Raw genomic sequence first — 17,945 nt, 5'->3', positions numbered from 1 at the left:
AAAAATGTTAAATGTAAATATACTGTCATAAAGTAATTATATTTTTCTCCTGGTCCTTATTTTAAATAAATAAATAAAAATATCAATAATTATCGATAGATATGAAACGCTTAGACTATCATGATACAGTTTTCAGCCATATTGCCCAGCCCTAATGAAGGTAACGTTAGCTAATAAACTTTTCAAACCTGCCTGTACAGACCACATTTAGCCAAAGGTAATGTTGATGTTAGCTATAAAGTGCGATTTCAGTTTGCGCCATAAGTACATCTAGAGGCCAATTCACACCGCAGACAAACGCCAGCAAACACCAACAAAAAAAAGTCACCAAAAGTTGGCCGTTGTATTCAGAATGTTATGAAAAATAAGTGTCATGTTCACACTGCCCCAACCGACACCGACAAACTCAAGCACCCACGGAAAAACACGAGATATTCACTCATTTTAGCAATACAAGTAAAAGATTGCAGCTTTCAGACACGACTTTCTTCTCGTCCAAAGTCCCACATCATTCCTCTATTTACATATTAAAATAAATATTTCTTACAGGATCAAAATGTCCACATACTTTATGACAAAACGTGTTTGTTGGCGTTTCTCTGTGCGGTATGAATTGGCCTTAAGCCAGCTAACATTTGTTCCACTTCCACAGATCACAGACTGTGCTCGTAAATATTATTCACGTAAATTGCATTCAATAAAAACGGTGTCTAGCCTAGCGACTAATTCTTTGCCAAGCTAGCAGAACGAAAATATGAGCTGCTAGCGCAAAAACAGCGCAGCTAAGTTAGTCAATGTTAGCTTCGTTCGCGCCATAAAAGTAGCTTTCATATTACCCCCACTTGCACTAACGTTACTTTACTCAAATACGAATTTATTGTTGAAATGTTGATGCTTTTTAAGGAAATTGAACACAAGACTTACCTCAAGTTCACCGTAATGGCGCAGGATCGAAAGGGGGTGATTTTAAGTCAGGCGTTGAGTTTTATCTCACCGAAAGTTGTGCACACGTCTTGCGTGCTGACGCTCGCTGCAGCAACTGTTGAAATCGGCTTCATACTGGTAAACGCATCTGAGCCGAGCGCCCAGAGTTTAACCGTCACTGCTGGTAAACATTTGAAATAGCCAGTAAAATTAATTTTAGACTCATGTTGCTAACAAGACGTTATGCATAGGCTACCCATCCCATAGATATCATGTTTAAAATACACGTAAAGAATGATCTTCATGACAACTAAATATTTTTGCTATGGTTATAAATATTAAAGAATGCTCTGTGCAAAATTACACTATTATTATTATTATTATTATTATTTACCGCAGATATTTTGTTTTGGAAGTCACGACATTCGACGAGTATAACATCCTAAGATACAGTCAGGAATTTACGTCAATTTTAAAATATTTTTTATGTTAATTATTGCTAAATTAAAACCATCCTTGATTTAACCTAAGCTGAGTCATTTCCAGAAGTGGTCCAGATCATACAGCAGAGCCGACCAGTCACGGTGAACATGAATCGGCCCAGTGCTTTACAGCCGTAACAAAAATGCATGTGCCAGAGCGAGCTGCGGGCCACAGTCGGCCCGGTTAACACACGCCGATGCCGAGTCTGAGCCGCAGGCGCCGCGGGGCAGCCGAGCTCGGGCCGATTATACATGCTATCTGGGTATTAGCCTATTTCTTGAGTAAACTGCATTTAATAATAATAAATGCGACTGAAAACGTAATTGATAAGACATTTGAATGCAATAGAGTCAAAACATTAATGCCACGATTTTAATATGCATAAATAAGAATGCGAACAAATATGTACGTCGGTAGAGTTGTTCATACGTAAATAATTTACGTTTTTGTGCTGTTAATACGTAAATATTTTACGTTTTAGTGCTGTAGGCCTAAATACGTCAGTATTATACGTTTCTGTGTGTATAAAACGTAAGTAAATGTACGTATGGTAGAATTACACTTTACGTAAAAATACACACGTATTCTCATGAGATCACGTTGGCAGCACGCACACAAATCCTCTTATCTCGCTGAAATCTGGACGGATTTACAAACGGTTTGGTTTCTTACAAACGTCATTACCGTCGCTATAATTCTTTCATATGGAAGTCCATTTGTATAATTATTCATATGTATGCAGTTTCATAGCTACATCTCTGACGTTTATAACAAACCAAACCATTTGAAAATCGGTAGAAAATTGAGCAAGTTATGGTTATGTAAAAGTACATGCACCATGATACGAGTGAGCGAGCACCCTGTGGTAAGATGGCCGCCGTGTGCGGACATCGACCTCCATTGGCCAGCAGCGTGGATGAGACATCTAGCCTTTATATGATATCTATGTTCATAACTAACTGGACAGTCAATCTAGTTCCCAGCATGCTTTGCTTGATACGAGAGTAATGCTGCGTCCGAAATACAAAATTAAATTCAGATGAACTTTATCCACCATAGTACTACTGTAGGGCTATATTATAATATAGGTGGGTATAGTGACTGTCATGTCTGTTGTTGGTCATGTTTCATATCTTTATATGCTGTATATATGCTGTTCCATGTTTCAATGTGCCATGGGCTGTTCATAGTTAAGTTTTTTTTCTTTTTTTTTCATGGTTTGTTTCACATTTTTGCATTTTGTTTATATTTTGTTTTGGATGTTTGGACACTGTAAATGAACTGCACTTGGGTTCTCTTCACCATCATCTTGGTCTGCTTCCACGTCAGCACTGTTACAGTGAACATTGTGTTCTCACTTCTCACTGGAAGTAGTATCATCCAGGTACTTTTCGTCTGCTGTTTTATGAATGTTACAAGCTACTTGTCAATTACATAAAATGCCAAGTTATAATATGAGGCTATGCTCTAAGAATTATGTTAGCTCTAAACTACTGGATGATACAAGTTTGAGAAAATGATAGAATAGGGTCATTTGAGCCAAGTACTGGTTTTCTGATGATTTCTTATTAAGTATTATTTTACTGGAATTCCACATTGCATTTTATGATTTTTTGTTATTATTTTGTTCTGATAATCTTAAATAGGCCTTGTATTAATAAGTGATTATTTGTAAAACAGTTTATTTTAGATTCAACATGTTCCAAAGGATGCACCAAGTTCAAACTCACCCCATTCTCCCCCATATGGAAGGCATGCTCATTTGCAGTGCAAATGTTGAAATCAATTGTTATGTGCTTTTCAGTGAAGGTAAAGATTTTTTTATTTTTTAATATTTTTAAGTAATGTTATCGATTTAAAAGAGTTTTCATAATTCAGTTATCGATAAGTAGTGATGATGTGTGTGACAAGTTATTTTCCTGGCTAGTATACTTGCATTATACATTTACCTACCTATTTACCTATTTATTTATTTATTTATTTATTTATTTATTTATTTATTTATTTATTTATTTATTTATTTTCCTTCCCAGAAGCACAGGCCTATTCCTATAAGCCCCGGTGTGAACGTTTAAAGATGCGCATTGCAACGAGAGTGTAGTTACAACATCTACCAGCAGGTGCTAGAAGGATAAAGATTATAAATAGAGACTGTAATCTGTTGCACTTTGAGATACTCCTCTTTTTCTCCTCTTCCTGGTAGTGATGGTGAGATAAAGCCCCATGAAGAATTGAAGCTTTTCAGCCAAGTGGTTCACAAAAGGTTTAATTTCTCGAGGCTTAATTTGCTCACAATCCCACCTGGTGGTTAAAGAGTGTAAAACAAGCGGATACATAGATGACCTGATGATCTGTGATATAATGTATTTTGCGACAGTTAAAGCAACAACGTGGAACTTTTCCTCTGCGGTCGCCCTACAGGTTGGAAGCGGAATTGTCCATTACCTCTGTCGTAAAATGATTTACGGTTACTGTATATGAAGCATGCAGGTTTTTTTCATATGGGCAATGATAATATTATTAATCTTCCTCCTTTCATAATTTCTACATGTTTAGTAGACTAAACATTTTAACTCAAACATTTGCGATTTGCATGTCGATTGCAATGCTCAAATCTGAACGATAGCGATAGCATCCTAACCATCTAAAACTAGCATGTTAGTGTTTACTAGCTACCAGATTGATAATTCGCTCATCTACTAGCCGATTCATGAAGATAAATGGAGGACCAGATAGTTTCCGTAGCCAGGCAGACAACAGATTAGGAAAAACTAAAGATAGTATGCAAGCAATTTACTTACTAGTTCAACAGCATGACGGCCAAGTCAGCTGCGGTCTGGTAACACTCCTCCTCCTCCATAAGCTCACGCCAGCGAGCAAACGCTCGACCAATATTGATCTTTGTCATGCCTTTCAGTTTATCACTCTCCCTTTTCCTCTTCCGACTCTACTCCGACAAAACCTTGGACTTCTTACGTTTCGCTGCTGCTTCAGCCATGACGAAAACAGACGCACGAAAACAAACGCGCTGGTTGGCCTGTCACAGCCGAATTTGAGGAAGTGGTGGGCGAAATGACGTATGCCGTAAAGCAGTCGAATTTTGTAGTTCTTTTTGAGCGCTGGTTACTACCCGCTCCCCGAAGTTACATAGTGCCAGTAAAAGCGATACAGACCCCGTCAGGCTCTGGCAGACGTCTCATTCAACCTATTGTAAGTCGATGTACTATCACAAGGGTCTTGGAAATATATTATGAAGGTTGAAAAGTTACATGTTGTTACTTTAAGGGTTAAAATTACGGTGAAGTCTCCACAGTGACCCCTAGTGGACAGGACAGTGTAAATGCAACAAAACCCCGGTTAAAACATGCATAAAAAACAGCTTTTACAAATCTATTGCAATTTTTTTTACTTAAAGTAAAATCTTTTAAATGCAATAATCTAATCATCTAATAAGATTATCAAGTGACTTTATGTTTTTTTATCAATTGTCAGGGTTTATTTAGTTTGTTCTAAGAATGGCTCAGCTAAACATGCCAATAAGAGACTATAAACTACCATATTTATTTGAATTATACTAATGTCTAATTAAAACGTATACAAATGTATAAAACTGATCAGAGATCAGGTAAAAAACAAGACACTTGTTCATTGATTCATGGGTTGACAGAGATCATCGCCCCCAGCGGTGAAACATTGACATTTCCAAGTTTTTCCAGTAGCACCTCACTGCAGTACACGAGATCCAGGGGGCGGAGTTGGATCCAGATATAAGGGGTGGAGATTGGTAGGTTTAGGGGTGGGTTTAGGGATCAGAGGGTGGAGATGGGTAATAGGACGTAAAAAAACGTAGAGAACGTAATAGGCTATCTTCCTGGACAGCTCCTCCCTTCCTGCAGCCGATGTCGAACTCATTTTTTTCTCTTTGACGTTTAGCCGTCGAAAAGGAGGAACGGCAGATGTTGTGTATCAAAATCTGCATTGACTGTTTGGGGAAAGTGATGAAGATGAAGGTTCCCTCTCGGTTGCTTGTATTGCTCTGGGGTTTAATCGTCCATGGTAAGACATTTAGGTTTATATGTCTCGTTTCCGGCCGACGGTGAAAACGAAAGTAACCTAACTATTGTTTTCTCTTTGCTTTATATCCGACAGAAAAACATTTATCATGTGTATTTTGCAGTGTGTTTTACGTCATCATTGTTACATTTAAGCAGTAGGCTATAGGCTATGTTGTTGCAGCATTCACCTCGTCCAAAAGGAAAAGTGACGTATTTATGTTTTGAATCAGCTCTAATATTAAATACGACATAAATGCATTTATCGATTGTATTTTGCTGTGTGTGTTTTTCCCTGATCATAATAGAAATATTTGTCACAATCGCTTTTTGTCCACGATAAAAAGAACGACGTCATAGTGGTCTATCAGTCTTGTCAGGCGTGATTGAAACATGTTATTTATGTGGGAGATTAAAACAGCATGACTAAAAACAACGTTTGGTAGAAAAACACAATTGTATCTTGATTTGGTGGAAATCACAATATAAATAAAAATAAAAAATGAGATAGGGAAGGGGGGAGAGTGGCAAAGCATAAGCTCATAACCTCTTCGCATAATATGTATGATGTTAATAAATATGACAAAATAAGGGGGATCATATTGTAACAAACATTAATGTTGAGATCCATATTTTCACACTGGTTGGATTTGAGGGAATCAAACTATTACAATTTCAAAACATGAAAACATTCACTGATGCTCAATAAGGAATCACAACGCAAACATAAATGATATATTTACATGTTTACTAGAAGACAAAATAAGAACATTTACCCTGATCATCCAATTCAGAAATTCTCTTAATGTTTCTCTCGAGCATCAGTAAATGTTTTTACCTTTTTAGTTGCCTACGAGTCCTTCATTCTACCTCAGTGTGAAAAGATCTCAAAATCTTACAGTCACTGCTGTAATGGGTTTAATATGCAGAAGATGCTGGGAAACTGAGCAATTTTAATGCTTGTGTCAAAGGGCCTTATGATCAACTAAAAACAAACAGTCATTGATCATCATTAATTACTCACCCTCATCTCATTCTAAATCCGTAAGACTTTCGTTAATCTTCGGAACACAAATTAAGATATTTTTGATGAAATCTGAGAGCTTTCTGTCCCTCCATTGACAATCTACACAACTACCACTTTCAAGCCGCAGAAATGTAGTAAAGACATCATTAAAGTAATCCATGTGACTCCAGTGGTTTAACCTCAGTTTTATGAAGCGACGCGACTGCTTTGTTTGCATAAAAACCCCCCACATAATTTACCTCTTTATTTACAAAATATTAATCTCAGAGGCGCGTTCACACAATGTCTGCCCTTGTGTCAACACTTATCATGATGCTCTCGTGAACGTGCGTTGGTTGGACTAATATTTAAGTGGTAAATAGTAAATTATGCTTTTGTTTTTGCAAACAAAGCATTTGTGTCATTTCATAAAATTGAGGTTATACCACTGGAGTCCAAAAATCTTCATGTGTGTTCAGAAGATTAACGAAAGTAAAACTTTTGAACTGGTTCTTTTGTGTATATTAAGTTATTTTGTCTTGTTTGCCAAAATTTGTTATGTGAAATTGCTTTTTTCTGAACAGTACCAAATAGAAAATAACATCCCATTTTAATGATCCCTCTTTGTTAAAAGTAGCATTGTGTACTATGTCAGTGTATTGTCAGAACTGTATATGAATCAGGATGTGGTTTGTATGATGTTCATGAAGTTGTTCAAGATCGTCCATGAGACTCGTCTGATGAGTGGATGTGTAAATTCAATGATGTTCTGCTGTTTGTTTGCATGTTACATTATGAATCCAGATAAATTTCTCCATCTATTATCTTTTGGTCTGTAGAAAAACATTTTTCACAGCATTGTCATGTAGTATAATGTTGTTCAGCTCATAATGAACTGTTCATTTCTTCTTCAGGTGTGTCTGGTGCTGATACAGACAGAGTGTCAGCAGAGCCGGATTAACGCAAAGGCAAACTAGGCACGTGCCTAGGGCCCGATTGGTTGGATGGGGCCCAGACAGAGGGACAAAAAAAAAAAAAAATGTACAAATGTCCTATCTACAATTTATTTCAATATTTATTTATTAACTAAAAATAGTGACGATGTTTATCTTAACCATAGACTGTTACATTACTACAGTTAAACCAATTAATGTGTCCGTTACAAAGCGGGTGCCGGCTTCTGAAAGTATGTGTAAAGAACGCATCCATCAGGTGCTGCGAGGCAAAAGCCTAATAAGCACACAAAGAAGCACATCTCATAATGCAGGTGTGTGAGTTGTCGTCATCTATTTTGGAGTGATTGCAATGTATTCTAAATATAAACTTGTACTGTAGATCAGCGTCATTTCTGGAAAAATCATTCACCGCTTTATTACGAGTTTAAAAGAGCGCGAGCGTAACGTGCCCAAGACGCGACGCTTTGAATTTGCGCGTACAATGAATAACATCGCGTCGGGAGCTGACTAGTAAAAAAGCTACACAATTAAAAGACAAGACGTCTGTATTCTAAGTTAAAAAGCCAACACACTACAACATTTTTAAATGTTTCAAATAAAGGATCTCATATCTATGGGTCTATCTTCTAAATTCTGCTGATGATTAGATTCCTGACATTACGCCAATAATATCACTTTATATATTTTTTTCTGCTCAGTAGCGATCGTGTCTTTCTCTTCCACTTGATTTGTGTATAGCATATTTAAGGTAGCAATGCAATATAAAATCACTTATGCTCATCTACTGAAGTGGGATTCTGGAACTGTGAATAAATTGAATAAAACAGCAAAATAACAACAACAACAACAATAACATCTTCATTAAACAAAAAAGAGATTACCTCTACAAGCCTGCATTTATTTGATCAAAAATACAGAGAAAAAAAAACAGGAATATTCAGCAAGGATGTGTTAAATATATAAAAAGTGACAGTGAAGACTTTTTTAAAACAACTTTTTAATAATCAAAGATCCTGAAAAAAGTATCACAGGTTATAAAATAAATATTAAGCACCATTTCTAACATAATAAATCAGAATGATCACGTGGCACTAAATTCAGCTTTGCATCACAGAAATATAAAGTATAGTAAAATAGAAAACCATTATTTTAAATTTTAACTATTTTCACTATATTATTTTTCTGTATTTTTGATCAAATAAATCCAGGCTTGATGAGCATAAGAGACTTCTTTCAAAAACATTAAAAATAGTAATGTGTCCAAACTTATGTACTGTGTAAGTAAAAATATACTGCTTTTAAAATTAAATGTTGTATAAATAAAAAGGTTAGGAATCATATTTGTTTCAAGTGTTTTTTTATTGGGGGTGGGGGGCCTCCAACATGAATTTTGCCTAGGGCCTCCTAATGTCTAGAACCGGCCCTGAGTGTCAGTGATGGAGGGAGATTCAGTCACTCTAAACTCTGGTGTTCAAACAAACCAACAAGACGCAATTAGATGGTATTTTAATGGCATTCGCATCGCTCAAATTAATAGAGATCTCAGTAAGATCTGTACAGATGTTCAGTGTAATGAGAGATTCAGAGACAGACTGAAGCTGGATAATCAGACTGGATCTCTGACCATCATGAACATCAGAAACACAGACTCTGGAGATTATAAACTACTGATCAGCAGCGGCAGCAGCGAGAGTGAAAAGATCTTCAGTGTTTCTGTCACTGGTGAGTCATTATGTCATTAAGTAAGTCTTGTTACAAAGCTCTTAGTATTCCCGTCTCCCACAAAGTCATTTATTCGATCTAACAGAGAGTGCGGCTCCAGACTTGCTTAAAACGTCTTGATCGAAGTCCAGATATTATTTCCTCAAAAACGTCAACGACTCAATGTGAAATATTAGCATAATGCACACCCAAAGGCATATGCAACTAAAAGAAGACAAGACTTCAGTCAATTGTAGTGTTGTCGTTAGGGATGTTGCCTAAAACTGAACACTATGTTTGGAAAGGAAAATAATATGAGATGGGAAGTAAAAATATATTTCAATGCTTTTACATTATAGTTGTACTTATATAGTTGGGTAATTATATTGTATATAATTTGCGGGCATCAGTGATCCACCATCAATATATGGGGTTGAAATCACTCACTTTTGATGTGAATTCGCGATCACACATACTCTGTAGGGACCTGTGTTACTGACCACACATTTTACAAGATAAGATATTTGTTAATGACGCTCAGGATCTGTTGCGCACCAAATCCTCCGGCATCGTCCTGTCAGTCATCTCTCCCTTCTATATTTGATAAATGAAATCTGATGTACTGTAATGTATCCCACTACTGTAGCAAGCCTAACCATGTCCCTTTAGGGGCTCCGTAGAATGTGTTACTCTTTTTCCGTGCCTTGGATTTAGGCTTCAAACACATCTCTAGTTGCCGGGATGTCGCAAAGATATCTTTTGGGATGCAAAAGCAAAACCACCTTTGTTTGGCTTTCTGGAAATTAGAAACCCTTTGTTAATATGTATTTCTAACACTGTTCCTGAGCAGTGCGACCCAAAAGTTAGCTTTTGCACAGCACATTTTACAGAAGACAGCTTCCTGAACCTGGAAGAGCACAACACATGCCTAAAAACACAGTTCAGTTTTTCTATTTTATGTTGTCACCTCAGGACATAAAGTTGTTACAGTGAAGAAAATTAAACCATTATAACGTCGTATCTGAAAGGTATAAGAGTTAAAAAATAAAAACGTGACGCTGTTAAACCTGCTGCTCAAGTCTTGCAATGTTTGTTCTGATCAGTGTTGGATACATTACTCTACAAAAAAAAGTACTAGCTACCAGTTACATCTGGTAAAGTGTAATTAGACTACTTAATACTCTCTCTGAAAATTACTGCATTAATTACTTTCTAAATCCCATATCAACCTATATACAATATACAACATGAAACTGCTCTTTTAATTCTTTCAAATAAATAATTCAAAATTGCATAAAATATTCTTGACTAGAATGAACTGACTAGAATATTTAATGGAAGAATGTTACATTAAAAACTTACATTTTAACATTAGAAACTACATTTTAATGTTAATTATGTTCTTTAGTTTATCCACCTTATTCCTACGCCCAATGACGCTTTGCGCGAATTATGGGTGTAACTTCCGTTAAGCTGTAAACCATCAGTGAAAAATCTGTATTATGTAACTTGTGTTGCCCTAATCAAAAATGTTCATTAACTTCAGCATTACGTGATACTATTTCAAAGTGATTTCTGTAATTTTGACAGATTATAAATTGCATTTACCTGTGACAACAAACCTGGAAAGACGTAACGAGAGATTCTCTGAGCATTCCAGTGAATTATTAATGGAATATATTGTAAATTAAATTCGGGAGAACAGACCACAACCGTGGAGTATATGTTGTCCTTTTTCATACTTTTACAGCAGATTGCAAAGGGAAAAAAAAAAATAATCACGAGGAAAAGAAAACAGCAAGTGAAAAGAGCTCTTGCCATAGATATTCTTGTTATAACATTAGAATACCAAGTATAACGTTATTTTCATGATGTCTGAAAATAAATCATGAAGGAAAATTGACAGCTCATCCAGTCAAACTGACGGATCAGCTTTATTTATAGGGCAACCTTATGATTTGAAATTAGTTTCAGCCTTTTGAAGTTCCCCAAACCGGAAGTGCCACCCATAATTCAAAATGCAGTAAGGTCGTCAGGAATAAGGTGGATTAGCAAGGTTCTTCTGCCAGGGGGTGTTGTCAACTTTATTGATTTTATTGGACTGTTGTGAGATCGCTATCTGAGATGAGATGACAGCTTTTTAGAGATTGTAAAGTGAGCGCTCTTTCACTCTGTCGAGGCTATAGAATATTTAATGAATTAAAATAGTGATAATTGATTAAAAATAAGTTTACTTTTTTTTTTTTTTTTACAAATAATAGAAATTGGATAATTATTCACATCAGATTAGTCTCCATCTTTGAACAAAGGAGTAACTCGCACATTTCCATATAAAGGGAACGGCACAAGTGGACAATGACAAATTAAATGAATCTACAAATAAAATACATTAATACATGAGCTGCAAATGTAGCTTCCAAACCATCAGGACCAGCACTACTATTTGTTTTTAAATCACAAATCGCATAGTAGACATTGACAGGCATAATCTTCTTGAAGGAAAATAAACCATTTGATATAGTGGAATTAAAACTATAGAAATCAGAGCACTGAGAACCACAGATAGAAGAAAAATGCTGATTAAAAGGATCAGAAATACTTTCGTTATTAAAGGTGCATTGCGCAAAAGTCTGAGTTTTCGCAGAACTACGCCCCCTCTGGCGGCAAGCGAAACTGCAACCAGAGGTGTGCACGCTCACGGACCACACGCACACGCACGCTTGAACGAGCACGAGCTGGTCATAACCCAAGGATCATCAGCCGCACAAATCTTTTGTTTACAATCATAATGTCTTCAGAGGTAATAAAGTTTTAAATCAATAAAGTTTTAAATCTGCAAGTAATTTAAAATATGTGAAAGGAAAGGCAATTGAGTAAATAACACTTATGTGTGAGGGAAAAAATGGGGGTAGTAGAAAACTTCGTTTTTTATTTCCATCTATCTCCATGTTGAACTGTGTTATGTGTTTACTGTATCCACTTATGACTATTATTATGGAAACACGTTCATGAACAATATAAGTTATTACTTTGTAAAAGCTCAAAATAGTAATCATGATACCATACCATACACAGTCGGTCAACAAAGTACACCCAAATGTCTCAAGGTAATAAACAATCAAATGGCACTATGACGTTACCATAAAAGCCAAACAGGCTAATCCGCCGAAGATTTGCGGGGGTTTAGCCTGTTTTATTGATCAGCTAAGTAGCATATTCCAATAGCAATATATTATTCATTGTTGGTCAAGGACATGAGCAACATAGCATATTAGCAAAGGACACAAGGCTACCGGTAGCAGCTAGGCCATACACAGTTTCTGAACCTGATCACTGACAATGGTAAGTTAGTAAAACCTATTCCGATTGTACATTTATCTAGCTTACGCTAAAGCATTACACATTTTATGGATCGTCATTTATTGTCATTATTAGCCGTATCAGACATTAGAGAATGGGATATATCTTACCTTTTTATCAAGAAAAAAGCCAACTGCGGATCCCGTTTGAGCCCCAGAGCAGACCGGAGATCTCTCCATTTGTTGAAAGCCTTCCCTAAGTTTACTCTCGTCTTACCCCGACGCCTGTCTGACTCCAATTTGGACCTTTTGGTTGCACTAGACAAAAGTTTTCATTTTTTTATCTTACGTGGAGTTTGCGTTGGTGTTTGAAATGAACTACAAGCCGGTCTCTTAGAATCCATTTTCTACGGAGAATGGCGGCGTCGGCGCATACACAAACCTGTCAGACATATGAGCGTGCCGTGAACGCGCATGACGTCACGCCCAGTCTCAGATTCCGACCCGAATCCCTCTTATTTATTTTACTGTACAGGATTATAGAGGCAATCGCAGTGATCAGAGAAGGGCTCATTCAGCCCATCAGGCAATTGTTTAAGCATGTATGGGTTAGAAAACGGGTATTTTTAACATGAAAAGTTGCGCAATGCACCTTTAAATGTAATATTTTTTATCAAGCTTTTATTGGGTTTATTCAAAAGATTTCTCAACTGATTCCAAACCTGTTTAGGGTTGGGAAAATCCTAAGAGAAACAATCTTTATAATAAATAGCTTTTGTATTCCATGTTTGTAACTTGCATAAATTCCTCAAATATCTATAGTTTTCCCAATCAGTGGGATCCCTGAGTAACCGTATTTGGTCAATGCTTTATCCCTTTTAATAAGTTTGATAAGATTAGAACTGATCCAAGGTAAATGTCTGCCTTTGACTCTAACAGTCTTATATGAGCATGTTAATTAATTACATTTATAACCTCAGAATGAAAAAAAAAAAAAAAACTCAATGCATCAACAAAGGAAATTAAATTAATTAATTACTTAATTAAATTAGGTCTTGGATAAAATCATGTACATTCTTATATTTACATGGTCTCAGTCTTATATTGTGTCTGGAAAATTAAAACTCCTAAAATTCTCCTCCTAAATATGTATCACTGATCACTTAAACAATCTGACATCAAATGTGATTATCCTTTCAGGATTAATGACAAGTATCCAATCCAGCAAAGATGAAGAAAGATAGTCAACTCTGGTAGGCTCATTGATTAACAGTAAAATTTAAACAACCAAATGTTACGGTGTGGTGCGGGGAGAAGGAGGTGAGGATGACAGAGCACTTCAATCCAAGAGTTTATTTCAATAGGAATCCAAATACACAGGGAAAACGGGCAGAACTCACACGGAACTTAAACGAGAACCGAAACTGAAGACTGAAACACACAGGGCTTAAGGAGAACAGATCAGGGAAACAAGACACAGCTGACGAGACTAACGAGGAACCAATTACACAGACCGGGGAAAACAGAACTAGACCAAAATCACAGAAGACAGGGGGAAACGGAACACAGAAACTGAAACAAAAACAGAACTCAGAAACACAGAACTGTAACATTAAATACATTTCTAGCATTAACAGAGGAATGATCCAACCAATTAAAATCACCCAAAATAATCAATTCGTTGTGCTTCTCAAGAGAATTAATAGTCGACAGAATACACATCATAAAATCAAATGAAGCAGAGCGTGGTCTATAAATTTGACCTATAGTTACATTTTTATTAACATGAAAAGTAACTTTAATAAAAAGGCACTCAAAATTAACAGGATTTATATTAAGAATGATGCATTTAGAAATAAGATTTATAGAAACATATGTGGCCACCCCACCACATCTAGACTATCAGATCTATTCAAAACATAATCATCAATTTTAATTTCATCATCAGTAATTTTACTATGCAGCCATGTTTCTGAAAATAAAACGAACTACTTGGTAATGTGATTGCGTATATAGGGAAGGGGGCAAAATATCAGATGTATGCTGCATGTATGTTTGTCTGAGTGAGTGTGTGAATCAATGATGTTCTTCTGCTGTTTGTTTGCATGTTACATTTATGAATCCAGATGAATTGCTCTACTCACAATCTTTATGTTCTGTAGAAAGACAATTTCAAAACACTTTCCTGTAGTATAATATTGTTCAGCTCATAATGAACTGTTCATTTCTTCTTCAGGTGTGTCTGGTGTTGATACAGATGAAGTGCCAGTGATGGAGGGAGATTCAGTCACTCTAAACTCTGCTGTTAAAACAAACCAACAAGAGAAGATTATATGGTATTATAATGACATTCGCATCGCTCAAATCAATGGAGATCTCGGTTTTATCTGTACAGATGTTCAGTGTAATGAAGATACTGAGAGATTCAGAGACAGACTGAAGCTGGATAATCAGACTGGATCTCTGACCATCACAAACATCACAAACACAGACTCTGGAGAATATGAACTGAGGATCAGCAGCAGCGGCAGCGACAGTGAAAAGACCTTCAGTGTTTCTGTCACTGGTGAGGCATTGTGTTTAAAAGCAAGTCTTGTACATTTAAATTGCATCATAAATGTGTTTATTGAATTGAATTGTGATTGGTCTACAGTGCGTGTCAGACACATCTTACATAACCTCTAAACACTACTGTAACTATGCCGTCAGTTTTGTTTATTTGTTCAGCCAAAAATGAAAATTGTGTCATTTGATATTTCACCCTCATGTCGTTCCAAACCAATACGAATTTTGTTCATCATCAGAAACAAAAATGAAAATATTTGTAATGAAATCTGAGCGATTTCAGTCTATTCATTGACGGCTCAAACCTGACACTTTGACGCTTCACAAAGTTAATATAAAGAGATTTTTGATCGAATGAATCGAGCTTTTTAGTCCAATTTATTGTGAAGAGAGTCGATCACTTTGTATGATGAACAGATTTAAAGAAATAGATCACCCAGAAATACATATTCTGTCATCATTTACTCATTAACAAGTTGTTTCAAACGTGTATGATTGTTTTTCTTCTGCTGAACACACAAGATATTTTGAGGAACGTTGGTAACCAGACAATTGATGGATCCAATTGACTTCCATAGTAGGACAAAATAAATACCATGGAAGTCAATGGGGTCCATAAACTGTCTGATTACGCACATTATTCAAAATATCTGTTTAAATCCATCAGTCTTTTTTTTTTAGTTCACCAGCAATCCAAAATACAGAGGTTATGATGTAAAATGTTGTATTGTATAAATTGCTGTATAAATAAAGGTGACTTGACTTAAAGTGTATTTATAATCACAGAATGTGGATAAATGTTGCTTTTCAAACTGAAGGTCAATGTATGTTTTATTGCACAGTTCTCTCATGTTGTGTGTCCCCCCTAAAAATGTTTTTTTATGTTTCAGGTGTTTCTGCTGCTGAACAAGAAGAAATTAAGAAAAAGACAGTGAAGGAGGGAGAATCTGTTACTTTGGTTCCTGGTTTAAGAAGAAAACCAAGTGATGTATTGACGTGGTATTCTGATGATACTCTCATTGCTGAAATCACTGGAGATCAGAGTAAGATCTGTACAGATGATCAGTGTAATGAGAGATTCAGAGACAGACTGAAGCTGGATCATCAGACTGGATCTCTGATCATCACAAACACCACAACTGAAGACTCTGGAGTTTATGAACTACAGATCAAGTACAGCAGATTCAGCATCTTAAAGACATTTAGTGTTTCTGTCACTGGTAAGAATATTTTAGTCATTCAGTGCCTTTTCACTTCAGTAGTTTTAGAATAGGCCTACAGTTTGAAATAATCCCCCAGTAAATGTTTTCAATGTGGGTCATCTCTATTACATTATGCACATCGAAGCTACAAACAATTGTCACATTGAGTTTTGTCACATTGTGAATTTTACAATTGTGAATTCTGTTATTAATGATAAAGAAAATTGCAAAATATTAGTCAGTTTTCAGTTTGCTGTTGTAGCTGCAGTTACTCAAAAACCCACCAGATGCCGCCATTTATCAAATAAATCAATATCATATAAACATTTCTACTGAAAATAGAAAGGTGTAAATGTATTGGTTGATTATAAGCAGGGCCGGTTCTAGACATTAGGAGGCCCTAGGCAAAATTCATGTTGGAGGCCCCCCACCCCCAATAAAAAAACACTTGAAACAAATATGATTCCTAACCTTTTTATTTATATAACATTTAATTTTAAAAGCAGTATATTTTTACTTACACAGTACATAAGTTTGGACACATTACTATTTTTAATGTTTTTGAAAGAAGTCTCTTATGCTCATCAAGCCTGGATTTATTTGATCAAAAATACAGAAAAATAATATAGTGAAATATTATTAAAATTTAAAATAATGGTTTTCTAGTTTACTATAGTTTATATTTCTGTGATGCAAAGCTGAATTTAGTGCCACGTGATCATTCTGATTTATTATGTTAGAAATGGTGCTTAATATTTATTTTATAACCTGTAATACTTTTTTTCAGGATTTTTGATTATTAAAAAGTTGTTTTAAAAAAGTCTTCACTATCACTTTTTATATATTTAACACATCCTTGCTGAATATTCCTGTTTTTTTCTGTATTTTTGATCAAATAAATGCAGGCTTGTAGAGCATAATAATAAACTTCTTTCAAAAACATTAAAAATAGTAATGGGTCCAGACTTTTACCGGTACTGTATGTACATAGTAATCAAACTTTATCTAAGATAATCTCTTTTTTGTTTAATGAAGATGTTATTGTTGTTGTTGTTATTTTGCTGTTTTATTCAATTTATTCACAGTTCCAGAATCCCAATTCAGTAGATGAGCATAAGTGCTTTTATATTGCATTGCTACCTTAAATATGCTATACACAAATCAAGTGGAAGAAAAAGACACGATCGCTACTGAGCAGAAAAAAATATATAAAGTGATATTATTGGCGTAATGTCAGGAATCTAATCATCAGCAGAATTTAGAAGATAGACCCATAGATATGAGATCCTTTACTTGAAACATTTAAAAATGTTGTAGTGTGTTGGCTTTTTAACTTAGAATACAGACGTCTTGTCTTTTAATTTTGTAGCTTTTTTACTAGTCAGCTCCCGACGCGATGTTATTGTACGCGCAAATTCAAAGCGTCGCGTCTGGGCACGTTAATGACGCTCACGCTCTTTTAAACTCGTAATAAAGCGGTGAATGATTTTTCCAGAAATGACGCTGATCTACAGTACAAGTTTATATTTAGAATACATTGCAATCACTCCAAAATAGATGACGACAACTCACACACCTGCATTATGAGCTGTGCTTCTTTGTGTGCTATTAGGCTTTTGCCTCGCAGCACCTGATGGATGCGTTCGTTACACATACTACTTTCAGAAGCCGGCACCCGCTTTGTAACGGACACATTAATTGGTTTAACTGCAGTAATGTAACAGTCTATGGTTAAGATAAACATCGTCACTATTTTT

At 35.8% G+C, this 17,945-nt stretch overlaps 1 protein-coding gene across 1 annotated transcript in view; it reads left to right on the top strand.

Annotated features, from left to right (window-relative positions):
- Positions 1-5,256: 5,256 nt before the first annotated feature.
- LOC308702441 (uncharacterized protein) overlaps positions 5,257-17,945 on the top strand; it is a 28,608-nt gene continuing 15,919 nt past the window's right edge. The window contains exons 1-5 of the mRNA XM_081385284.1: positions 5,257-5,463; positions 7,380-7,405; positions 8,850-9,143; positions 14,658-14,987; positions 15,877-16,206. Of these exons, the coding sequence (XP_081241410.1) occupies position 7,405; positions 8,850-9,143; positions 14,658-14,987; positions 15,877-16,206 (955 nt within the window). The 5' untranslated portion in view covers positions 5,257-5,463; positions 7,380-7,404. The remainder of the gene's footprint in view (positions 5,464-7,379; positions 7,406-8,849; positions 9,144-14,657; positions 14,988-15,876; positions 16,207-17,945) is intronic.

Source organism: Scardinius erythrophthalmus, assembly GCF_964197995.2.
Source record: "Scardinius erythrophthalmus genome assembly, chromosome: 14".
NCBI lineage: Eukaryota > Metazoa > Chordata > Actinopteri > Cypriniformes > Leuciscidae > Scardinius > Scardinius erythrophthalmus.
This window is presented reverse-complemented; position numbering and strand designations above follow the sequence as displayed.